The 12,507-nt window shown below is 37.3% G+C and overlaps 1 protein-coding gene across 2 annotated transcripts in view; it reads left to right on the forward strand.

Moving 5' to 3' along the window:
- PEX5L (peroxisomal biogenesis factor 5 like) overlaps window positions 1-12,507 on the forward strand; it is a 116,875-nt gene that overhangs the window by 95,491 nt on the left and 8,877 nt on the right. For both annotated transcript variants that reach the window (XM_013295565.3, XM_055817584.1), the window contains exons 6-10: window positions 1,603-1,698; window positions 8,336-8,452; window positions 9,353-9,496; window positions 10,368-10,438; window positions 11,632-11,829. In XM_013295565.3, coding sequence (XP_013151019.2) covers window positions 1,603-1,698; window positions 8,336-8,452; window positions 9,353-9,496; window positions 10,368-10,438; window positions 11,632-11,829 — 626 coding nt within the window. The remainder of the gene's footprint in view (window positions 1-1,602; window positions 1,699-8,335; window positions 8,453-9,352; window positions 9,497-10,367; window positions 10,439-11,631; window positions 11,830-12,507) is intronic.

The following is a 12,507-nucleotide window of genomic DNA, read 5'->3' on the forward strand; positions in this document are numbered from 1 at the left end:
AAGGACAATTAAACAATTCTGCAAACAAAGTGATAAGATTAAGGTCTCTTGATAACTTCAAATTAAACCCAAGCACCTTCCTCAAAGACATGTATTCCAGACAACATCAATTTCTTCTCTGTGGAATGTCAGTTTCATCCTGTGCACGTTGAGTGACAAATACCATCATGTGATGTATAGACAGACAATTTGAACCAGTTATCTATTCTGCCCTAAATTCTATTAATCAGTAAAATAACTGGTTTGTGTATAGGACTGGGTTTTGGAATGTTTTCAATGACAACCTGAAATCTCTTCCTGCCTCACGGAAGAAAAAAATATTTACCAAACAACATGGCCCAGAGGTAGAAGACATGAAAGCAGAAACAACGATGCTCAGTGTAGACCTTCCCTCATGCTCTGTGCTTCCTGTCACTTGTAACAACGTTCAGAAGCCAACACAGAAGAACGCACAGTGCCCCTCCCCCCCCCACTCCCACGTGCTGAATCACTCTTTTCTAAACCTAAGTGTATCATCAACCCAATATACATTTCTTTCATCAATCTCTACCAGAAAGACCAAAAACTCAGGGACAAAACAGAAACTTTAGGGCTAGATTGACAAATGAATGTCATCTTTTTAGGTAAAAACCCACATGTGTACACACACAGACATACCTGTTTGACCACACATTGCACATTTACCCATACGAAAACTCAGGAATGTGTTGGTTGTTTCACCCCAGCGGTGCACATTCCAACACTTGCAGATAGAGCCCAATGAGTCTGAGCAAAATTAGTCTTTTAGCAATGTGGCTCGTTGAAATTGAATATTACAAGTACAGTCATCAGAAATGTAATCACGTAAATTAATGCAGTTGGGACCATGGTCAGACAAGTGGCTAATGAGTTTAAGCTTTGACAAACATGAGGGAAGGGATTAGCAGTCAGAGCTCTGTTTAGCGAGATTAGGGCACTTTGTGCTTTTCTGTGCCATCATTGAAATCTATTTGGTTTTGTACCATGCCTTTTGTGGGAAAAGAAAAAAAAAAATAATAAAAGAACAGGGAGAAACTTGTTCTGTAATTCCAATGGGATTGACTGATAGTAAGATACAGAAGAGAGAAATGCTGATTGTCAAAAGGATTTGTCCTTCCAGTGAAATCCATAGCAAACCTGGCTCTTCAATGTGAACCCAAACAGAACCTGAAAGAAAACTACAAAATGTCCAGGGAAAATGAGAAGTTTTCTTCCTGGAGCACAGTGAGTGGAATATGTTGCCACAGTCATAATACAGTAGAAGGAACAATTAAGGTGAAAGTCTTATACAAAACAGTCAGCTCTTCCCTTTGTAGACCAAGTCTTGCATTGTCTTTCCTAGAATATCTCTTTATCTTTCACACATCTTGAGTGAAAAGAAAAGTTCAAAGAGATAAATTACTCTGTTTCCCATGAGGAATGATCTCTGCTACACTGTAAGAGAATTATGAGGAATTCATGCTGGAACACAACTAGTTTTGCCCAAGAAAAAAGCCACTTTGGGCTCTAGGCAATTAAGGAAATAACTCAGAAATGTGGAAGAGAGTATATCATCCCTTTCTGATTTATTCTTTTATTTTTTAGGCACGATCAACTAAGGAGCAGCGTTGGGGAGGGCCTCTTCTCTCTAGAAATCACTCCTTGGAGGAGGAATTTGAAAGAGCAAAGGCAGCTGTTGAGGTATTGCTTCATTTACTGTTTTCATTTTCAGTTCATGTTCTACAGATTTCTTATTCATCTTGCAGCACATATATAGGAGAAAGTCAAAACTGAATTATTCAAAGCAGATAAAAGATATGTTTCCTGGAGTTACCCACATAAGAGAGTTGTTTCTCTCTTAAAAAAACCAAATAATAACCTTAGCTATAAATGAAGATTAGACAGAACCAACTTTTCAAGCGTGATTTTTATTGCTATAGCAAGTGGGTCAAGAAAAAATCCCCATAAATGTAAGAACTTCCAAAGTTAAAGTGTGAGAGTGAAAGATATTTTTCCCCAGCAACTGAATGTGTGCAATCAGTTGTTTAAGCTCAGACACAAACCAGTTCACAGTGAAACTGGAATTCAGAATCATTGTTAAATAGAATGATTGCCTGCTGTAATGGATAACTGCACATATAGCAGCAACCATGCATTTCCTGACAAATCAATTTAGTCTGAAAAGATGCAGGCATTTGGGTAGTTGTCCTATTGCATTTCTGGTTTTTTCACTTATTACTACTTCTCCAACATGAAAAATGCCTCTTGAGTGTAGCCCTACACTAGTTGCAGTTGAAATCCTGACCCTGTCTAGAAACAAGATGGCATACAGTTTTTTTACCATAATCCAATAAAAAATTACGCTTAAGCATCTAACTTGAACGTCATATCTTCTCAGGGATTCAGTTGGTAACCCTTCAAAATCCCATCACCAGCCACAAGAAGCCAAGACAGCTGCACCCTACCAAAAGCAAGAATTCAGGCTGAATTATGTAACAGCCACTGAAATGAGTTTTTAGGGTGGAAAGGATAAAGCTATGAAACAGACTCCTGAAAACTGATTATTTCTAGAATGAACTGCAGTCTCATTTGGCCCCAGAAATCTAGAACACTTTAGGGATATTTGAATTTAGATTTAAATTTTAGCATCTGTATTTTAATACTCCTCGAACTCCTTGTAATTCCAGTTTTGGCATTTGACCTGTTCTAGACTAATTTTGATTGATAACAAACAAAACTAGGCCTAAATCATATGCTGGCTTCTATCTAGAAACAGAATTTCTTATTTAAGAAATTAATGTGATTTGGGTTTTTTTTTTTTCACGATACACTAAGGTAAGACTGCATGGTTTCTACCATGGTTTCGTTAGGATCTCACTGCACACAATTTCTTCTCAGTGTACAAGGCTAAAATGGACACAATCAGTAAGTTAGCTGTTTTATAAAGGATACACTGAATGCACTTTTAATGTATTTTCTAAGTGCATTGCTTTTCTTGATCAAATAGATTCTTTATAAACAACTGCTGGTGACACACAATAGATTTTTTGATGTTGCACATAGTACACATTTGCTCCTGGCAGGGAAGGAGAGACCTGCTTTCCAATTGCCACTGCTTAAAATGCTCAAGTTGTTCCTAATTGCACTGCAGACTGATCCGTAAGGTGGGTCACATCGTGCTGTGATCTGTGATTGCGACACAGGGAATCTGATGATGAACATCTCTGCATTATGGTTAGTGGTTAAGCAAATGGTGTCAGTACTCTTGTGACTGCCAGACACCACGTGCGATGGAGAGTTCCCAGACATTCAGCAGGAAGAAGAATGAGTTGAGGCCAACAGATTACAAGACACTACTGGATTACTTTACAGAGTAAAGTAAGGAGGAGAATGTATTGTTAAAAAAAGCCCTGCACGTTAAAAGGTCATTCTGAGGAAACAAAGACAGGTTGTTAAAATACTTTACTGTAGTCTCAAAACCAGCTATTAAAAGGAATCTCATTAAATGTTTCCCTAACTGGGTATCTGGCAGTCTTAAATTATACTTTCTGCTTAAAATAGAAACTTGGTCCAGCTAGTTAAATGTAAAGGAAAGGATTCTTCAAGACCTTATAGAGCAGTTATTCCATTTGCATATGAAAAGAGTTGAATTTTCATCCTAGCTAAAATGAAGCGGTAAGAAAGCTAGAGTGATCGAAATAAATTGCAGCCCATCTCAGAAAGATTAGCACTTTCTTAAGCGGAGAATAGATACAGTTCAAAAATTCATTTTTTAGGCTTTGGATGTTTCTGTAATATTCCTCAACTGGGAAAGCTCCAAGTGGTAAGATTAGCCAGAAAACTGATCAAGAAAAGGAAGGAAATCTCAGGTTCTTTGTGGCCTAGTTCGAAAGGAATTAATTAACAATTCAGTAAATGGAGACACAAAACTTTATCCTCCACCCATTATTCACTTCAGAGCTTTGGGAATGGTTTTAAGATGTCAAACTTCGAGATTAATGAAGATCTGTGAGGTAATTCTTTCTTAAGAAGGTTTAAAGATGTTTATGTCATTGGGGAATCTTTTAAGAATAAAGAGGTAAGTAAATTAGCTTTTTTTTCTTATTAGATAGGGTCCAGATTCACTTGCAGTGATTGCTTGCTTGCAGACTTCACTGCCTTTTCCGTCATTCTGGAAATCGGATTTGATTTCTGCTTCATCCCTTTGCTATACATGTGAGGGAAGCACAAATAGCCTAAAGTCTTTATGATTTCCAAGTGCCATTCCAAATACGTTTTAATGTAATCTTTCTAATAATTAGCTGTGTTTTATCAAAAATAGGTACTTCTGAATTTTTTTAAATGCCTGCATGGGGATTCAGATCCATCCTGTACCTATATTCTGTTAAAAAGATTGGTTTATTATCTACCATCCTATTGGTAATGAATTAGAATAAATAAAAATGAAACCGAGGAAGTGCAAAACGTTCCAACTGAGAAAAGTCTTAGAGATAGAAATAAACAATTTTGAGATTTTCTTATTCCACATTTCCCTGATGTAGAGATTAAACTGCAGATGACACAGTTTTGTGAGTTTACACAAAAGAAGTTCTGAGCTGTTCTTCTCAGCATCATTTTATTTACAACACCATGTCACATGAGCCATCTGCTGCATAATATACTGTTATGAAGCATCAGGACATATTACAGCTAAACTATATGACAATAGTAGGAAGAAGATGGGATTAATTTATTTCAGCCTAGGAAAACATAGTCTGGAATCATCAGCTTTGTGGTTCCCACGAACACCGGTTAGAATCCTTTCTGTATCTGTCCATGGTATTCCCATCTCACTATTTTGACATCCCTTTCAGATGTCCCCAAGACTGCCTGAACTACATTTTAAACTGGAATCTAGGAACCTGAGTCATTCAGATGCATTTTATTTGGGACTCTCTCAAGTCACAACGGGAGTCTTTGCCTTGACATACATTTTTTATCTCTAAACTTTATTAAAAAAGCGTATTTCAAATTTTGCTTTGAGAAGCTATCACCTAAGGAATTCTTATGTAGTTAGCCCATAAACTTAACTTACTGTGTCTTTCACATAGAAAAGTATAGCGATGCAGTAATTCAAAGAAAGAACAACCACAGAACCTTCCTTCCTTATGCATTGGTCAAGAAGGAACAGTGCAAATTAATTTTTGGCATTACAGGATAAACAAAATTCTATTCTAAAGGTTATGAAAATAGGTAAGTTTAGAAATCAGCTAGCAGTATTCAGAAAGCACACCCCCCACCCCCTCTAACTGTATCATAGGAAGTAAAAAGCCTGGAAATACTTTGGCTCCCATTTGTTTAACTGCTTCAGCATATTTTTAAATACTAAGAGTAAAAATAGCCTCTTTCACAAAATGCAGAATTTTCTGCTTGGAAGTAGTCAGATGGTACAAATGTTTTTCCTGGTCGTCGTTCCACTTAACTGCTGCAGATGATCTGAGAATGTGTAAAACGTGTTCAACTGGTCTGAAGACTTTTGGTACATCCAAAGTAATTTGCCAGCATTAAGGTAGCAAAAACATTGAAATGAGGTAATTAGCACCAGACACATAGCAAATAGAGTTAAAATTAGATCTAGCAGTCTTGATGCAAAAGCACATTTTCAGAAACACTCCATACTAATTTAACCCTCCTGCCACTGAAGACCATGAAAAGATTGCTACTAACGACAGCTGAAATAGACTTGGGGCTTTAAGAAAGACTGTGTAATATTTACGGTCCTCTTGCTCAAGGACATTAAAACTGCTCTGCTGTTGACGTCGGTATTTGTCAGGGCAGTATTACAGCAGTTTACCAGGTGCCATGACTGTGTCGGATCCAGTCGCTCAGTGCAGCTTTGCCATACCAGTTTCAGCAACTCCTCATGCTGGAGTGCTTAGAAAGCTGTCACTGGGGCTTGAGCCCATTTGGCCCAAACAAGAAAATCTTTGCTTATAGTTGCAAAATAACAGTTGGGTCCTGGCCTGTGTCCAAATAGCATATGATGAGTTGAAAGGCATAATAGCAAAGCAGATATCTCCCCATTAAATTTTTTCCTCCACCTTTGAGTCCCTACAGCTAGACGTTAAGCGTGGCTACTTGAATGCATGGTAATTTATTAGCTTTTTAAGTGGAGTAGGCACACAGTGAACTTCTGTGTGAATGATAAATATGCATGCAATTAAGTAGCAGAATTTGAACTTAAGACCTAAAACGACTTATATGCTTGCTTATGATCTGCAGAAATGTGATTTGATGTGTTTCCAAACCATAAGGGATTTTTGTGGGAAAAATACAAAACAAAAATTCCAATATATACATCATATATATATATATATAATTAGTTCTATGCATTAATGGTTTTAAAAGGCATTATTAATTAATTTTCAGTAGTTTTACTTATTAATAGGAAGGGGAAGTTTCCACTCCTTTCCTCATGCTGAATCTCAAAATTACTGCTAGTAAAAACATGGTCAAGTAATTTTTCTTCAGTGCAGTGCAGATTTGCACTGAATGCAAAACAGTTGATAGAGACATCTGTTGAGCAGGATAGTTTAAGGGATTCAAGTGCCTCTGGTCACGGCTGATAAGAGTGAAAAAGGGAATCATCTGATTCGTTATCCTAGCCTTTTCAAACCCTAAGTGGACATTTCAGCACAATCTCACAGCTATTTATAAGACCATATTTCCTTCAAATTTGGAACGAAAGCAAATTTTGAAACCTTGGAAGTTGTTGCGTAACAGAGTTGTCAAGTTCTGTTTGCTTCTAATACAAAGAGTAAAATCTCTCCAGGAGTGAGTTATTCACATTTGTTTCCTAGTCCACAGAGGAACATAGCAAGTACCTTCACAGAGCCAGTAATTGCATAATTCAGACAATTCTGAGTCTCCGGGAAGAAAGTGCTGGGTACTAGAAGGCACATGCTACAGCAAGAACCAAAGGGAAATGCCTGTTAGGTTTCTGGAGGGAATACACCTTGCCGTTCATAAAGAGCCTTGTAATCATAAGCAACCAGACCCAATGTTAGCCGGCACAAGTCCTCCTAGCCCTTCCCACCTAGTCTCAAATGTTCTCATTGCTGACTCATTCTAGGTATAGTAAAGCCTGCTTTCTTTTTTCCAGGTACCTAAGGAGGATTGAGCAAGCCATGCTATCACAGACTAAATTCTGTTTTTGCAAATTATGCCTGGCTGTGGAGCAATAGCAAAGCAGTCAGTCTTGTAATGAAGATTCAGACAAACTATCTGGACTATTTTATTTAATTTTGATTAGCACCTCGCTCTCAAATAGTTCTGGCTAAACCTCAGTAGAATTATTTGTGTTGTTGTCTTTGACATAAATAAGGTGAGAAAGTATGTCCTCAGTAGTGTCAGTTCACTGAGGTTCTGGCCATGACCTTGTAGGAACTGGAGAATTTGGCAAGTGCTGGTAATGCTGAGCATATATTCTGCTATAGAACTGGTTTTCAGGGGTTATGACTAATATGTGGAGGCTGAAAAAAAGTAGCACCTTAACTTGGATTCTCCCATTTTTATTTTTATTTTTTTTTTAATCCTATTTCTGGGTTTTGGCATCATTTTCTAGTAGCCGCAGTAGCCTCATTCTGGTCATTACACCAGTCCAAATGGTCCAAATCTCATTCTTTTTTCATCATTTCTGTTTCTCTTGTATATTTTTGCCCTCTTATCTTTGAGATGAATGTTAACCTTACTGTACAATTTTATAATCTATTATAGATTCCTCTCACCAGCACATATGCGATGCAATATTAAGATCTCTCCACTATGTCAAAAAACCCTCAAACATTTGTATTCTTTTGTGCAAACACCTTTGCCATTACTCTTTTAGGTAGCTGAAAATCATGCTGAATATACCTATAGTGGGATGCTTGTTCTCTTTTAAACTGTTATATCTATTGCTATTTAGCATATACACTTAGCTGACTTTTTCTTTCTTTTTTTATTGGCCAGGGACTAGCAGCATTCATTTCCTTCAAATTTTATGTAACAATTTGCTATTAGCATCAATAACATGCATTGTAAGCTGCTGCAAATCCTCTTTCAAGTAGGACACACGCTGCCTCTGAGATAAAGAATTTTCTGTTGACCAAATGCATTCCAATATAAGAGATGAAATTTAATTATAAGGAATTCCAAATATAACCAGTAGTATTTCAGTCAGTATGACTATTTGTAGAATTAATACTGCTAAGCAAAATTGCCAGTCTCAGACCACTGGTAGAAAAAAATTAAAAGCTTACCATTTCACTTTAAAGTTTTGTTGTTCGTTTTCTTTCCTTTTTTCCTCTTTTTCTTCTAGTCAGACACAGAGTTTTGGGATAAAATGCAAGCAGAATGGGAAGAAATGGCTCGCAGAAACTGGATTTCAGAGAACCAGGAAGCACCAGGACAAGTTACCATCTCAACCATTGAGAAGGTACTACAAAGTTTTTTAATACAGTACATCCTTCCTGTGAAACTTTGAGATGAGCCTCAGCTATTCAAGGGAATCCTAGAAAACTCTTTGGGCATTGGAAGCTAATTTTACCCAAAGGAGCTCATCCTCTGTAATTGTCTGTGAGCAAGGTAGACTTAAAAGACCTTACCATAGTGAGAATACATTTAGATTTGCACACTGCCTGAATTCAGCCACAAGGATCAAAAAGCAAACTGCTGGATTATGGGCATCTTTAAAGATGGGCACTTAAGGAAGAGCACCAAATAAAAAAATCTGAACATTCAAACACTGTTGAGAATAGAAATGATAGAGATTCTGTCTCTCTTCTTTATTCCCTCCATTGTATGTTTTAATTTGATTTCTGTTATGTAGCTGGTATTAGCATACACCCTTTACACTGCAGTGGCAAAAAGAGAAAAAGGCAAAAATTAAAAAAAATATTGAAATAAATTCAGGTGCTTACAGAAGATATCAGGGTATTAACTGAACATACAACATGTTACAGGCACTGCAGGGAGTGAAGTGCTTGATGTGTGCTCTTTACCACCAAATTGGATGTGCGAGGCTCATGCTAGGTTCAGTTCTGCCGTTATTGTAGGCAGTGCGAGTTCTTGCCATTATCTTTGATGCGAGCAGGAGAGCCCCACGTGAGTACCAGTATGTATAACTTCAGAGCTAAAGTAAAAATAAAGACAGCATAAATGTCCAGTGATGCTCACTTTTTATGCTTTTCGTCACTGAAATTTCATGGGGGAGCTCATACCATTTTCACAGAACAAGGGATGTTTACATCCAGTTGGAAAACAGTGAGCCAGTTTTAAAAAGTTGCCATTCCTTGCTACAGTGCTTCATCGTGGCTACATTATCTCTCTTCTCCAGGGTTATTATTTCCATACTGATAATCCCTTCAAAGACTGGCCTGGTGCTTTTGAGGAAGGACTGAAAAAAATGAAAGAAGGTGACCTGCCAGTTACAATCTTATACCTGGAGGCTGCTATTCTACAAGAACCCAATGATGCCGAGGTATTTACTCATGCCTTTTACTGATAAAGGAGAAGGGGACTCCCTTCAACATGCAATGATGGAATGATTTCAGGGCCCAAACCTTTGCTAGTCATGACTGACTGAAACAGACTGAATGCTAACAGCAGTTTTGGAACAGTGTATGCCTTGAACTAGAGAAAGGTGAGCTTTCCATAAGATGAGAATTTGTTTTTGAAATGATAGCATTTCCAAGTTATCATCTGAAAGCATTCAAAAGCAACAATATTTCAAACCTTTCCTTCTTTTCCTGGTGTTTTCAAACTATCTTTTAAACACTGCTATTGAAAAGATGAACATTTTTGATTTAACAAGAATATTGACAATTTCTTAAGAGTTGTATCAATTTCTGCAATATTGATGTTTTCAATGAGTATGTATTTAAAGTCTGATTTCTGTGAAGCATGAAAAATATCTACAGTGTGAATATCTAGGTCCCTTTGAATCTATTGCTACATTAAACTAAGCAGCAGTACTTTGAAAAGCAGAGAGAATCTCCGGGCCTCCTAGAATCCCTTAAACCTCCTATACAACTTAATAATTGTTCTTCACTGTTTTCCATAAAATTCCAACATTTAAAATGTACAGTAAATCAAATCTAAGAAATCATCATGGGATCATACACTGGCAAAATACCTTTGCATTCACTGATTATAAATACTACCAGGCCCAAAGATACTGAAAACTGCATTGATTTGTACTGCTGGTATGCACACTGTAGAAAAACCTGTAGTTAGTGCTGGAAAGTTCTGCTATTTTTATTCACTCTGCTGCTTAACGGTGATATTAGTCATAAATTTTCTTGCAGTTGGGTATATATAACATAATAATACAATAATGATAATTTTTGCAGGCCTGGCAGTTCCTGGGTATAACACAGGCAGAGAATGAAAATGAGCAGGCAGCCATTGTCGCCCTCCAAAGGTAGATGAATATAATTGCTAAATAAGGGGTCTGATGAGTATTGGGTAGTGGAGGCCTAGGTATATTTAATGTCATACTTATCTTGTAACATGAAGCATTTATTTAACTAAGTAAAGCATTGATATAAACATAGAAGTCTTCCCAGTACTTCAGAGGGATGATTAGTGATTAGTATTTCTGCTTTATTAAATAAGTTCAATATTTAATCTGGCAATTTAGGTAGTTGCACAAAAGAAAAGTTACACGGCCTGATAAACGTTAATGAGGCATAATGCAAATAAAGTGCCTTTTTTATATTCTAGCCACTTGGCACATTTTCTGTAGTCTGTCCCTTAATGAAGGGGTTTCCTTAATTGGCATGAGCTCTCTTCAGCTGCTGAATAGTAAATGTACAACATTTTTAGGTTGATAGAGATATGAAGATCACAGTATGCTTGTATGTAGTATGTCAGTTCCAAAATATCAGCATTATTACTATCTTTCTGTAGTAGGTTTTCCCGTTTCCATTTAAAGCATGTACCCTCTCCATATTCAATTGCACTAGCAATGTTAATTATCGAGCCATTTCACTTAAGGATACTCTAACTTATTTATATGTAGCTTACCAGCTTTCCTGGGTAGAGATCCAAGGGGCTGCCTGATTTAGGGCTTGTTCATCCCTGCAGTTTTGAAACAAGCAACGGTGATGTTCACAAAGTAGACTAGATTCTGTTTTCAGTTAATGGTATATGACCATAGAACGACTGCTTGAGTTGATTGGCTCCAGCTTAATTAAAGAAAACCTGAAAATTCAGGATGACTGAGAAGAGTCATAAGAATGGAAGAAATTGTCTTCAAGATACCTTTTTGTATAGTTGCAAGGCATATTAAATGGTTTGCTTGAATTTACGTGAAGCTTCACTTCAACAGACAGATATTATAAAAATGAATTTACCTACATTTACTCATAACCAGAAGGATGAAAACAAAACTCGTATGCACGTGTTTATGTACATATGTGTGTATACACAGCAACATGCGTGCGTGCGTGTGTGAACATATGCATAATGCATTTATCACAGAAAAATAAGACAAAGTCCCTCCTTAAAAGCATTACTGGGTAGATCTTAATTGTTAGAGTGATTTTTATTTGTGGGGTTTTTTCCCAAGATTATTTTGGAATATTTTTCAGTATATTTTTATTTTCTGCCTAGGTGCTTGGAACTACAGCCAAACAACCTAAAAGCTCTAATGGCCCTGGCTGTAAGTTATACTAACACTGGCCATCAACAAGAAGCCTATCAAGCTCTAAGAAACTGGATAAAGCAAAATCCAAAATACAAGTACATAGCAAAAAGCAAAAAAGGGTCCCCAGCACTTACCAGAAGAATGTCTAAGACATCAGATGAAAGGTAAATGCCGTGTAAATCCTGATGGTGGAAATTTTAATGACATCACTAGAAATGAAGGTGCATACTTTGCCCCTTTACTCTGTAGATGTCTAGCCCGTTCCCTGTGATGGAAGGCCCAATGTCTCTCTAGTGGCAGGAGTGGCTGGGAAGCCAACACAGGACATTTGGTTTAGTGACAGAAGGCTATATCTTATGCCACCCCTGGAAGTTAAAAAAAAAAAAAAAATAATAAAGCAGCTAAAAAGACATGCTTCCCTTCAACTCCCATCACTTCCTTCTGACCCTGTCTGCTGCCTCTGTATTGCCACATCCCGCATCTGTATTCTTCAGCTGCTTCCAAATCCATACCAGGCCTGTATCCTGTGCTACATGTGTTCTTCCTACTGTTCATCGTATTTCCTATATCCCAACCAAGCCACTAGAATGCAGGAATTGTAGCCATTTTGTAATGGGACATGGCTCCACTCCACTGAAAATATTGGGAGGTAGCATCTGCTTGTTTAAAAGCCATTCTGGTTCTAACCAGAGGTAGCGTAGTCATTTTATTTGACTTCAGCCTAGCATACCGTAATGGGAGCTGGCAGCCATTTTAAATTACAATACAATTCATGAGTTGGCAGCCCTTCTTCATGATTCCATAAGGTCAATAAATAAGCATCTCTGAATTGTGAGATGCAC

This window comes from Falco peregrinus, chromosome 12 (genome assembly GCF_023634155.1).
Source record: "Falco peregrinus isolate bFalPer1 chromosome 12, bFalPer1.pri, whole genome shotgun sequence".
Lineage (NCBI taxonomy): Eukaryota > Metazoa > Chordata > Aves > Falconiformes > Falconidae > Falco > Falco peregrinus.